The sequence below is a fragment of the Orbicella franksi genome, chromosome 4, assembly GCF_964199315.1.
Source record: "Orbicella franksi chromosome 4, jaOrbFran1.1, whole genome shotgun sequence".
Taxonomy (NCBI): domain Eukaryota; kingdom Metazoa; phylum Cnidaria; class Anthozoa; order Scleractinia; family Merulinidae; genus Orbicella; species Orbicella franksi.
This window is the reverse complement of record NC_138148.1, coordinates 7,032,692-7,045,574: the sequence shown is the minus strand read 5'-3', so window position 1 is coordinate 7,045,574 and position 12,883 is coordinate 7,032,692. Positions and strand designations below refer to the sequence as shown.

The window sequence follows — 12,883 nt, the reverse complement described above, 5'->3', positions numbered from 1 at the left end:
CCCTTTGGCGTTCTTAGCTTTGTAACCTGGTCGTCTTGTCTATGTTCTCGAGCACAAGATGGGAAAAACGAAGGAAAATAGTGATTCCAAACGTAAAAGAAAACGGGTTGCAGTCGAATCAAGTAGCGATGATGACGAGAGTGAACAAGACTTAGAGGAGGTGAACGCAGTCGTTTATAATGTCCAGGCTTATTGATGATAGTAGAAGTGGTAATTGACTTTGAAAGTTGTTGTTTACGCGCAGGAACTGAAGTCACTCGCCAAGCGCTCTAGACAAGCGCAAGATAATTCCAAGCCGCAGCGATCAGGAGATTCAGACAGCGACTTGGACTCTTCAGAGGGAAGTGATGATGAGGTAAAGCTTGAAAGGATTCAACGAATCCTTTCTTTGTGTTTCTAATTTAACACCCTACAATTATTCGCGCGTGACGCCAATCGACTTGTAAAAAGCACTGCAAAGAACGCTTGAGCTGCTTCCCAAACATACTACTGTTCGTAGACAGGGGCTATGTAATGGCATTGAATTATATTTAGCAGTACAGCTATCGTCATGCTCTTCTTTGGCAAAGTTTGCAGGAGTAAACCTTGTTCTTTGTAAAAGTAAATTATGTGAGTACTCGATCACACCTCTTCCCTTCATGTCAGAATGCTAAATTTGTTTTGCATGGGCCAAGGGGCTTGGGCAAGAGGGAAGGTAACACCACTTATTAATTTTGGAAAAATGTTAATGGTTGCAAATGTACAGCTATATCTTGGTGCACAACTAAAGTATTTTGCACCAGATCATAGGAGCTCTTCTACTTCATGGCCACTCTAAACTCCAGAGAGGGGGTGATGAGGGTATTAAGTGTAGACACTTTTTCTGAGAATGATTTATCCCATTTTACTTTGGGGTGGACAATTTGACTTCTGTTAGGGAGGGTGGTGGATGGGTATTTGAGTAAAGAATATTCTACAGGCATGCTTGTATGAAAAAAAAAAAAATTATGCAGACGACCACTGCCAAATCAAAAATCCATGCACGTTCAGTGAGCCAAAAAACACATGGTACATGGAGAAAAAATATCATGCTGTTGTCCCGAGAAAAAAATTTCCTAGGGTGTGAAATGGCTAAAAAAAATTGTGCTTGTACCAAATCATCCCCTGAAATGTCAAAGGGTCCATCCCTTAAACAAAATGGCTATTGCATTAAAATACATGCATGCTTTCTTATCCACTGAAAAAAAATATAATTATTGTCTTTAAAATTTGCTGCCTTCATGTATAGTAAATGCAAGAGTTGTACATGTGGGACATGTCAAACAGAATTTTCAGAGCCAAAGGAGTTCAATGATCACACTGTTTGGGATTGTAAAGAATACAATGTGGTTTTAATAAAGTTGTACTGTCCTGAGAGTTGTAAGTTTACAGTATAAAATACGAGTTTCTAAATCTCGTATAAATCACTTTGTGTTCTTTTTGTAGTGGACTATGGATTCTGAAAATAGCAAAGGCAAAGCTGCCAAAGCTAAGGAAAAGAAAAAAGGTCCTAAGAAGGCTTCATCATCTGGTTCTTCATCAGAAGAAAGTGGTGAAACGTCATCTGGTGGTAAGTGCTTCTGTTTACACACATGTATGTAGAAATTTATCACTGATACAAGTTACTTTTAGTACTAGCAAAATAATAATCATTAGGTGCCAACCATGTTGGATCTTTGAGGAATTCTAAAGGTCTTGTAAAAGATGTTCAAAGACTTGACAGAGATGTTGAAAGACAAGGATCTTTGTAGGATCATTGAGGATTTGAGGCAAATCTTTGATGCTGACAACAATCTTACAAAGATCTTAGCAAAACTTTGCTGGTATTGCTGCAAGAAACTCAAGATCCTTTTGCGAATTTGCGAACCTTGAAAATCCTTTTACTGTATATGTTTGGGGATCTTGAATATTCTAAAGATCTTTTTGGCCGCTGTAAATCATATTGTATGAAGACAATAAACAAACCTTGGAAGACAGCAACAGACAAAATAAAAAAAAAATCACGACCCACAAACTTGACCTTTTGAAATGGTTGAAGTAAGCATCTGCTTCCTGAAAGGTCTGTTGCAGTGATTGACAGCAGCAAAACACAAAACCATTGATTGAGAGTTTCCTTAACTATTACTGACAGCTACTGTGCAGTAAGCCCTGCCATTCCTCGACACAAAAATGTTCTTCCCCTACATGTATGTTTGCTATTCTTTCTTGTGTCAAACAGAGTCCACGTCGTCATCATCATCCTCAGAAGATGAAGAAGATGAACAGTATCACGATGGCTGGGATGATAACTTGATGGGAGATGAAGCAGACAGGGAAAGACTTGAAAAGATGACAGAAAAAGAGAGAGAACAAGAAATATTCAACCGTGTTGAGAAAAGAGAAGCTCTGAAAACTAGATTTGAAATTGAAAGGAAACTACGGCTTGCTAAGAGAAAAGAAAAGAAAAAGAAGCGTGAAAAAGAAAAAGCAAATCTTGAGAAAGAGGGTATAGCTTTGAGGAAAAAGGAACGAAAAAGGCATATTGAGGAGAAGAAGGCCAAGGCACTGGACGACTTAAAAGCCAAAAGATCAGAAAAGAAGGAGAGAAAAGTTGCAGAATCATTGGCAGAACAGAAAGAGCCACAGTTGAAAGCCAGCGACGTATTTACAGATGATGAGGATGAGGATGAACAAGAGGAAAGTAAATCAAGTTCAGGGGAAGGATCATTCCGAGAATCTGAAGAAGAGTAAGTAAATAATATTAATTACCAGTAGCTCCACCAGCAGTATTTACTGTATTGGCAGACAAACTAATTGGATTGGTCTGGCTAGAAGGTTGGAAATGAAAGGAGTTTTGTCATTTAGACAAATTGTACTGTTAGAGTTCCATGCAAGAGTACTTCTTCTGTATTGAAATACATGTACTGTTTGCAATCTTTGGAATTTTGCAAATGTATTTATGAAAGGATGACTTGCTGGAGTCTAGATTGAGGACTGTGTGTTCCAGGGGATAAAGGACCATGTAACATTGTCTTTCAGGTACTTCCTGGCCCCATTTGGCCTGACCATAGTACAGAAAGCATTGCAAACTTGCAGCAATATATTTTTAGGAATACTTTCAGAAGCACAAAATATAATATTCATCAGTACATGATATAATGGTAGTGTTCAGGATTTAACATGAATGTTTGTGCCTGTAGTTGTTGTTCTAATTATTTATTTATTTTTTTATGTTCCAGACAAGGTGACGAGGAGCCTCAAAGAGTAGCATCAGTGGATGATCTGGAAAGAATAAGAGTATCACGGCACAAGCTTGAAAGGTAACAGTGAATTTATGTTGTATTATTATATGGCTAGCTCCGTGAGTGGGCAAGATGAACCAAATCCTTCACTGTGATTGGCTACCCAAGTGGGCAAGATGGAGCTATCTTGCCTGCTCAGGACTACACTGTACATGTACCCACCATGTCCCACGAGAAAGCCAAATAATAAATCCGTTATTGACCAAGCTTGTTCGGTCAAGATGGCTGGATATTGGTCTTGTTCGTTTTTTGTGTGTTTATGGACCGAGACGGAGATGAGGTCCATAAACTCGCAAAAAAGTCTAACTTGGCCAATATCCAGCCATCTTGACCCCACCCTTGGTCAATAAGTCATATGTATTGCACTGAAAATACTGTCAGTAATGGTTGTGCTACAGTATAGTGTGTAATATGATGTACATGTAAAGTACATTGTTTAATCCAAATGATATTTATTGGATGTTACTCATGGAGTGTACATGTAGTTTGGTAATTAAAGTTAATTTTAAAAAAACACATTGGCTTGTGAACAGGAGTGAGAGAAGCTTATCAGCTACATGTAGTTGTGTAACATACAATCAGGGCTGTGCTCTAGAAGCTCCCTGGTGCCACAGGCAACTAACTTTTGCCCTTGGGCAACTGGGAAAATTTTTTTTTTTCATATTTAAACTTAAGGGCTGGGCACCCTGGATTTCATGGTTAGCAACCTTTGGGCTCCTCATAATAATTATTTTATCTTAGACTACAGCCCTGTCAATGCACATTGTAATTTATTTTAATTTTGAAATTATAACCAGGTTTTGTTACTTGTCATTTTCAGATGGGTACACATGCCATTCTTTGGCAAGATAGTGGCTGGATGTTATGTCCGTGTTGGTATTGGAAGTCATGATGCGCGGCCTGTTTATAGGGTGAGGGTTAGATTTTAGGTTCTTGGGTACTTCTGCTAAGTAATCTCTGATATTTTGAACCAGTTGTCCTTCACTGTACACCCTTTTCCCTCCAAAGTGGTCTTGGAATACAATACATGTACATGTATACCAGCATGTAATTGTGGTTTTTGGTTAAGTTTACAAAGCAACAACATCATGTAGGAGTATGGTTGAAACAGATTTTTCTTATAAACTAGAACATTATGTTAAGTTCTCCCAAAATTTTTACCAAGATAAAGTGCCCCTGTTATAGGACCAAGACACTTTAATGTCACATAATTTGTATGTAATTTATTCATACTATTTTCTAGGTTGCTGAGATAAGAGATGTGGTGGAAACAGCCAAAGTGTACTCTTTAGGAACAACAAAAACCAATAAGGGATTAAAGTTGAAGTAGGTCGCTACACTGTACATTTTAAGTAATTTGACAGGACTTCTTGGTAACAAAATCATGATGATAATTTATAGTGCTTACCTTTTTTGGTAAGAAAATGTTAAATTTTGCTCTGAGGTGAATCTAGCACCAATACCCTACGCTATCTGATTTATTTCTTTTTGCTTCAATATTTCTATTTAGGTAAATTAAGCAAGTAAGAGATTCTCCCTGGCTTTGTGTGAAAAATATTTTAAAATTGAAGCCAAATAAAAGCTTGCAACAACACGAACTACATGTGCTATGTTTTTGGTAATAACAGCTTGTGTATGCCTTAAAGCATCACCTGCTTCCATATGTTCATGTTGTTTCAATTTTTCAGCAGTAGCAATGAGCAAATTAAGATGCCCTGTTGGGTCAGAATTTTTATTCATTATGAAATACACCATGTATATAATCCAAAACTGAATTTTCAATCAAAACACTTTCAAGAATTTCCAACCCAAGGCAAATTCATAGTATAGCAACATACAGTATATATTACTTAACTCACTTGTTTACTGTAGATCAATTGTTTCACTTAAATCTGTTCTATTTTCTCTGTGTTTCTTTTAATAGACATGGCAATCAGGAAAGAGTGTTTCGACTGGAATTTGTATCCAATCAGAGATTTACAGAAACAGAATTTATTAGATGGAAAGAAGAGGTATGGATGTGGATTCTTTTAGCCCCATGATCTCATATATAAATTCTTGTTATTTAGCAGTTTCTGTGCTTTTCTTTGCTAATAAATTGGAGAAGTTTTTCATTAAGAGGCAATGATAAATAATTATAAATAATAATAATAATAATAATAATAATAATAATGATAGGTATCATTTTTATAACGCTAATTCTGTGTAATCTGTTTAGTGCTTTAAAGTCATCACTTAAAAAATAGATTTACAAAAAAATGGACTTCACAAAACATTTACAGCAAACAAAACTACCCTCTTACATGTACATCAGAATTATGAATTAATAGCCCTTTGGGATGAGTGTGTTTTAAGTGCCATTTTAAATAAAGATACAGCAAATTGTGATTGATCCTGGGCAGACCTCTTCTGGCAGGGCATTCCATAGGCTTAGGGTAGTTGCTGCAACTGAGAAAACTCTTAGGTCATTTTTTTAATTTTTGGTACCTGTGTGCTTGGTTCAGTGTGGTAATTGAGATAAGAAGTCAGTGGTTAATCACTATTTGACTGGTGTGCTTTTGTTCTTTGGGGACAGTGTGAATCTCATGGCATTCCTCTACCTACACTTGATGAAGTGGACAATAAGGCCACACAATTTAATGAAGCGCGGCATTACATGTACAACGAGGATGATGTCGACAAGGTATGTGATCGGTGAAAGCCAGGTTTTGTGTAAATATCAACAAGAGATTACATTCTTTCCAGACCATCCCAGACACTTTCCACTTTACTGTGAAAATGCAACATACTGTAGATATCATATGTTTTGTTTTAAAGGTCGATAATTTTTATTGTTTTTTACCATGATGCAGATTGTAGCAGAGAAGCAGAAGTTTAGAAAAACACCATTTAATTACGCTCAGAAGAAGAATCATTTAATGCGATCAAAGGTTAGTACAGACAGGTACCACATGTGCCTATTTGTAGAAAGGTGATAGTGTAATAGGTAGTTTCTAGACTCTGAATCAACGGGTTTGTGTCTTACATGTAGGTGGAGTAAGCGTGGGGCTTAAGGTTAACTTTTTGAGACGCTGGTCCATGTCTTGTTAGTAGCATGTACATGTAAGATTTTATTATCCAAGACAATTTTTAGCTAACCAAATTTCCTGCTAGTTAGGTTTTGGTTCAGGATTTTTTCCTGTGCCTAGATAGATCTCATAAGGTTTGAAATTGAGAATTTGAGATATTGACTTTTTGTTGTTCTGACTATGTTCAGCTTTTGCATTTGTATAAAAGAAAATTGCCAAGGAGGCTAAGTAGAAATAAAAACATAAAACCCACACGTCGATTCTTTACTAATCTGCGACTTCTTGGGTAATGTCAGTCTCAAGCTCTGGATCGTGTTGTGTTACTGGGAAGAACACTCTACTCTCGTAGTGTCTCTCATCAACCAGAAGTTAAAATTGGTGCTAATAAGATAATTAATTGTTAAGGCAGCCTAAAATAAGTTTGAAAGTGACTTGTAATCACCATGTATCTCATCCAGGCGTAGCTTAGAAATACTGCTATTGCCATGGACACCGTGGTATGCTCCAGTTGTGTAGACAATTTAATTTGGACACTCGTAAACTTGTTACATTGTACATCTTTCGCCCAGTTCTATATATATAATTTATTTGTTTATAGGAAGTAGCAGAACAAACCGGAAATTTGGAAGAAGCAGAAAAAATTCGCGGTGAGCTGGAGGATTTGGAAGAGAAAGCTCAGCATCTGGACAAAGTGCGATCAAAGAACCTAAGTGCTATCAGGTGCGTGGAAAATAGGAGCTTAGCACCACACTGCTTAATTTACTAATTCTCCTTACAGGATGCTATATTTCATTTCTGTTAGCTTTAGTTAATAGTGCCCCAAGCCATGACCCGCTGCTGTAGTTGCTGACTTTCTTAATTCTCACTATTGTTTGCTAGATAATGCATGGATATACATATGAGAAGAAATTAAATGTCAATATTGGGGCTCTTCCCATTCGACCAGAAATTCCGGGAATTACGGGAGGAAAATCAAATAGACCGGAAATTGCTGGTCAGAAATTTTGTAAAATATACTTCGTGAAGTTGTCCCCTTTACCGGAAATTCTAGATAAAGGTTCTAGTCGCCACTAGAAATTCCCGGTTTAGAAATGGAAACAGGAATATTTGATCGAATGGAAAGCGCCCTTGGTCATCCTGGAGAATACTGTTGACTTATTATGTTTCAAACGTTTTACAGTTACATCAATGAGCGGAACAGAAAGAGGAATATTGTTGAGGCAGAGAAAGCCGCGGCAGTAAGTTTCACTGACTGCTGTTTTTATTAACAAGTGATTTAATTTAGAATATTATGATTCTTATAATCCAGTCTTCATACACGCGTTAGTAATTGTTCCGAAACTTGCCCATTACAGTAACTTTCGTCAGCAAAGTCGGGGACCCTCCTCCTTTCGAAAACAGGTCCACGATGTTTAGGAGAATATTGATTGGTTCTCTGAGCGGTCCTCATCTTGCAAGATGGACCACTCTCGGATAAGTTTTAGCGAGTTGCGTGTTCAAAACATTCTACAGAAGAAAACAGTTTGTTGTTAAAAAGAAATCGTTTTCCTTCATGTGCAGAGGACAATTTCAGTTGAACTATCACAAAAGCGATCTCTAAAACTAAAATAGATTCTTAACTTTGACGCGCGCATTTACCGAGAATGGACTGCGTACACGCATTAATTTATCGGTTGAGTTTTGAAAGAGCCATTACAATAAATTCTTTATTGAACTAACTTGTTCGATACTGACCACACGTTAGTTCAATAGCATAGATTAATTTTATTCAATGTCTAGAAAACGAAAAGTGGCAATTGTTGGGCACAAGTTAAGTGTTGTCTTGCAAAGTGCCTGTAAGGTTTATTTTCAATGGTTCTTTACTTTTTAAACAGGAAGAAATGATGAACGAGGAGCAAAAAGCTGATCCATTTACAAGACGAAAAACGCTTCCTCAGCTTGTGTCTATGGTAAGTTTGATGCTCTGACATTGTGCAGAAAGTAAATTTCAAGTAACATCTAAAACACGAAAGACCGTGTTTGACCACATTACCAAACACCGAGAAGAGAGTTGAAGATACGACACGTTGCGGAGTATTTTTGACAACCTTCGAGGTGTTTGGAAATGTGATCAAACTCTGTCTTGAGTGTTTGATATATCTTCTCAATCGAAACTAAAACTAAGGAGAAAACAGAGAAATAAAATCGTAAAAATCTATGCTAATTAAGATGAGATACCTAAACACCGTCATGGTCACGATTTCCTTTGATTAAATAGAAGTTCTCTTTGAGTTACATTTGAAAAAATAAATTGTTGAGGTTTCGACCACACCAATTGAGAGGTCAAATTTCGTAAATTCCTTACATATTTTGGGATTGAAAATAATTTTTTTTTAAAAGTTCATACATTAAAGTATAAGATGAGAAAATATATGAGCCAAATTGAGTGATTATTTCCACGATTATGATGAACGTAGATATGTTATAAAAATCGAAAAATAGCATCTAGTACCACCTTAAACTTGATAAATTATTAATGAGTTTGAGAATAAGAAAACTGCAACTCGTGATAGTAAGAACCTGCATCACCGTGGAATACATCTTGAGCTAAAATTTGTCTCGTGCGGTTTTTTCACTGAGGGCATGTACGGGTCTACTTTGAACCATGAATGCATGAGGAGATTTTTCCACAAAGTGTAAAGTGCTTTCAACAATTTTAGTTCCTTATGTCTGCCGGTGTTTACAGTGTATTGTCTTTTTCTGTAGCATGAAGCGACTAGAGTATTTCTGCTCCAACGAGAATGGTATACAGACTGATGAAGACTAGAAATAAGCAGTCGAAACATTGTGATTTACATCACAAGCGAAAAACGACAGTACTTTATAATTATGAGATGCTTGTTTGTCGCAGTAGTATTTTATGGCTCATGATAACTGACCTAACCTGTCTGCATTTGCTTTCAGAGCAGGAATGTGTAGTTTGATTCGATGTTCACCGTTTTCGCTCCTTCCTTTTTTGTAATTTTTAGGTGAAGAACGCCCCAAGTCCTGTAACCAGAACTCTCACGGAAAACGAAGAAAATATCGAGGTAGCACCGTCATCTTCAAGTTCACAACTCACCATCACTGACGGAGTGAGTCTGGATTCGTGTTTGTTGTACATGAAGTGTCTAAGATTTGTGTATCACTTCTGCTGCGTATAAAACAGCGTCCGAAAAAACACCAAACATTTTGGTGTGGGAGGCCGGGACGATAAAGGTAAAAGTTCGTATAGCCAATGAACAGTTTGCAAGGTCATGAAAGGCCCGTTTCCATTCCAAAACGGGCAAGCTTAATTTTAAGAGCAATTTTATTGTGTTAGTGTGTAACTTGGTGCAACTTGTTTATTGCAAACAATAGTGAGAATTGCTGTAGAATGAATAAAGGCCTTTTTGGAATGTCTATTACATCAACTGTATTTTCCTTCTTCTAGGCTTCCTCCTCAAGTCAACCAACGGAAACAGCTGTAAGTTGTTCACATTTTTGAGCAAATGATCTCACTAACCTCACCTCATCTTACCTTATTCCACCAGTACCCGTCCCTGCCCCTCATTAACCCACCCTACCCTGCTCAACCATATCCTATCCTATCCCATCCCATCCTATCCTATCCTACCGTATCCTACCCTACCCTACCCTACCCTACCCTACCCTACCGTACCCTACCTCACCCCACCTCACCCTATCCTATCCTACCCTACCCTACCCTACCCTACCCTACCCTACCCTACCCTACCCTACCCTACCCTACCCTACCCTACCCTACCCCACCCCTCCCTACCCTACCCCGCTTTATCCTATCCTGCCCTCGCCCTTTCTCTCCATGTCTGTCTCGCCTCACCTCGCTCAAGGAATGTTTCCAATTTCTAAGCTTCTGATTTTTCTCGGTAGGTCTCTGATATAGATAGACTGTTGCAACTACCAGAGGCCGCAGCTGGAGCCCAGGTCCTTGAAAGAAAACCTTCGCAGTCAGAAGATCTATTTTCCGCTCACAACTTTGACATCACTATCAACCTCGACATCCCCGCACCTGGGACAGGTAAATAAAGTCCTTTTAAGGTACCTTTGAGGCCTTCTTTATAAATTTATTTAACATGGATGTGGCGCTAAAGAAAACTTCTCTTTGTTTTATTGTGTGATTAATTCGAGCCCTCTGTTAACAGAATCACGTCCAGCTGTAGCAACTCCAAGACCTGCAAATAACGAGAGGGACGGGGCACCAAGACGATCACTAAACCTTGAAGACTACAAGAAACGAAGGGGACTGATTTGAATTACGTGAAAGTTGGACTGGACTTGGGTCGAAAACGCTGCGTCGACTCGAGTTAGATCACGTAAAAGGAGACAAAACTTTGTGTATATTCATGTTTCGTAGAACAAAGCAAACATTCTCTGTGTTTTTCTTGCTCCTTAGCTTTTATGCATGTTTTGAACTGAGAGGCGAAGTTACAATTTTAAGAGTTTGTCCGGAAGTGCGTTCTGTTTGATCAAGGGAGTAGGCCGCCCACTACAGTAAGAGAACACCCAAATGTTTTGTTGTTAGCTGGGCAACGGTAAGGAATTCTCGTAGCCTAACTGTTACTAGCCTTCGTAGCTTGGTGGTGTAAGCAATTTGAACGCGCTAACAAAGCGGCAAAGCACTTCAAATAAGCTACGCAGGCTAAACAGTTACAGTATTTTCTTATCACTGTCGGAAAACCAAGAAAGCTTTTGATCAATTACAGCGAACGCAGATAACGCAATTGACCAATCAGGACTCAAGGAAAGCAGCCCGTGTAAAGCGCGGGAAAACGCGCGTGAAGGAAGTCACGTGTGACATTGGTTCTGTTCCAGATTGGTCCAGTACGTTACACGATAATTCTTTTTAACTATTTACAGAACAAGCTCGTGATTACGTCAAAAGAAAACCAGTAATTGGAAACCGCAGTTAAAAGCGATATGACCCTGAATGTGATCCTGTGGATTTACTTAAGATTTAGTCGAAGTACTGCTTTTAATCTTGCCCAAGGGTGCACCTTTTTACCTTTTTAGACATTTATAGTCATATTTGCCTAAAATCTGAGCCTGATGCAGCCCCTGCAAGCCGCGAAATATTGGTGTGTTGTCTGACAGACTGGAGTAGATTTAAACAAGCTACTGACGACTTTTGATCAGAGTTCCAAATTTGACCGCGAAAGTTCACTGAAACTGTACGAAAAAAAATATGTCGAAAAGCGTTCTTTCATTATTGCTATTCATGAGTAACTTATGTAATTAAGTTGGCTGAGGGCCACTTTGTAATAGGAAAAGAATGTTTCTTGATTCCTTGTCGTGGCCCGGCATCTACGAGATTTACGCGCACAAAATCACCACGGCTACCACGTGTTTTCCCGCCAAAATATTTTGGTTCACCATATTGAGTAGCCTTTGACTGTTCCAAACCTACGAACCCGTAGATTTAAGTTAAACTCGCACTAGAATCCAAAGCTCTTCATTGATCCAAAAAACTGAACCTTCTTTTACTCATCTTAATACCTAGATAATCCAAGAGCATTTTGTTTTCGCGAGTAACGACTAAAACAAACCCGTCATTCGCTCCCGATTTGCCATTGAACCCCAAACCCACTGGGTTAGCCTCGAGAGTGATCAAAATCTTATTTCATACCATATCACTACATCGTCAATGAGACAGGTGCTGAGAATAACGAAAATTGTCAACTTAGCGAAATTGGTTTGATGTATTTCCAAATTCTCTGAACTAGCATTTAAGAATGTACCGCAAAACATGAGATTTAGTATGTTGATGTTTGTGAACTTTCTGCCAAATTTATTATTGTGTTGGCTGATAAGCCTTGCCTTTCAGGGACAACTCTTGTAAATAACATCCAATTACCTGTAATTACGATTCTGTGGTCTTCAAGTGTTTTTTGAGAGCTTTGTGTGTGTTTGTTACTTTTAGTCATGTTCTCAGTGGTATTAAAGGGACTTTTCTTTTCCCATGTTGAACGACATCATTTCGCGTACTTGTTAAAACGATCTTTTGCCATTGTCAACTTCGTTTACTGAAATAATTGAAAAAAGGCAACTTTGTCATAGCAGAGACACTGCGCCGGGTGTTTAAAAGTAAGCTTGGACAGTGTTTAGAAGTTATCGCGAGATCAGGTTCAAAACAAAACATATTCTTCTTAACACAATCAACCGGTCATCCACGTTATTTTAACTGGAATAATACAAATTGTTAACTTCAATTCCGCCATGAGCTAGGTTTAACAAAATGTTGGTTTAATTTTCATCCAGCGGTCATGCCGGCAAAAATGTAACGCTTCTTACGGTTTTGGTGATCTAGCTGTTTGTAATTGGAGTGTAACTCTGATAAAGCGAAAAAATACAAGACTTTCGTGAGAAAACGTTAGCATTCGGCCGCTGGGAATGCTGAACATGTTGGCGGGAAATATGGTTGCCAAGCAACACGATGTGCACTTGTAATTAATGTGAAATCGTTGGGACTGCTGTGCTGTT

General features: G+C 38.3%; 1 protein-coding gene across 1 annotated transcript; it reads left to right on the top strand.

Annotated features, from left to right (window-relative positions):
• The first annotated feature begins 4 nt into the window (after positions 1-4).
• LOC145486064 (RNA polymerase-associated protein RTF1 homolog) lies at positions 5-12,361 on the top strand. Its single transcript, XM_081464770.1, has 17 exons — positions 5-160; positions 245-355; positions 1,465-1,588; positions 2,237-2,744; positions 3,237-3,317; positions 4,120-4,210; positions 4,543-4,625; positions 5,224-5,311; positions 5,875-5,982; positions 6,152-6,229; positions 6,966-7,087; positions 7,548-7,605; positions 8,242-8,316; positions 9,376-9,480; positions 9,819-9,851; positions 10,277-10,424; positions 10,549-12,361. Exons 1-17 carry the CDS (start codon positions 59-61, stop codon positions 10,656-10,658), a joined length of 2,025 nt encoding a protein of 674 aa, XP_081320896.1. The 5' UTR covers positions 5-58; the 3' UTR covers positions 10,659-12,361.
• Positions 12,362-12,883: the final 522 nt, after the last annotated feature.

What these genes read in the sequence shown, in the direction of transcription:
- LOC145486064 (XM_081464770.1), top strand. Translation starts at nt 59, where the DNA reads ATGGGAAAAACGAAGGAAAATAGTGATTCCAAACGTAAAAGAAAACGG. An exon ending in TTCCGAGAATCTGAAGAAGA is followed by an intron (nt 2,745 to 3,236) that starts GTAAGTAAATAA and finishes TTTATGTTCCAG; the next exon opens with ACAAGGTGACGAGGAGCCTC. An exon ending in ATGCGCGGCCTGTTTATAGG is followed by an intron (nt 4,211 to 4,542) that starts GTGAGGGTTAGA and finishes ACTATTTTCTAG; the next exon opens with GTTGCTGAGATAAGAGATGT.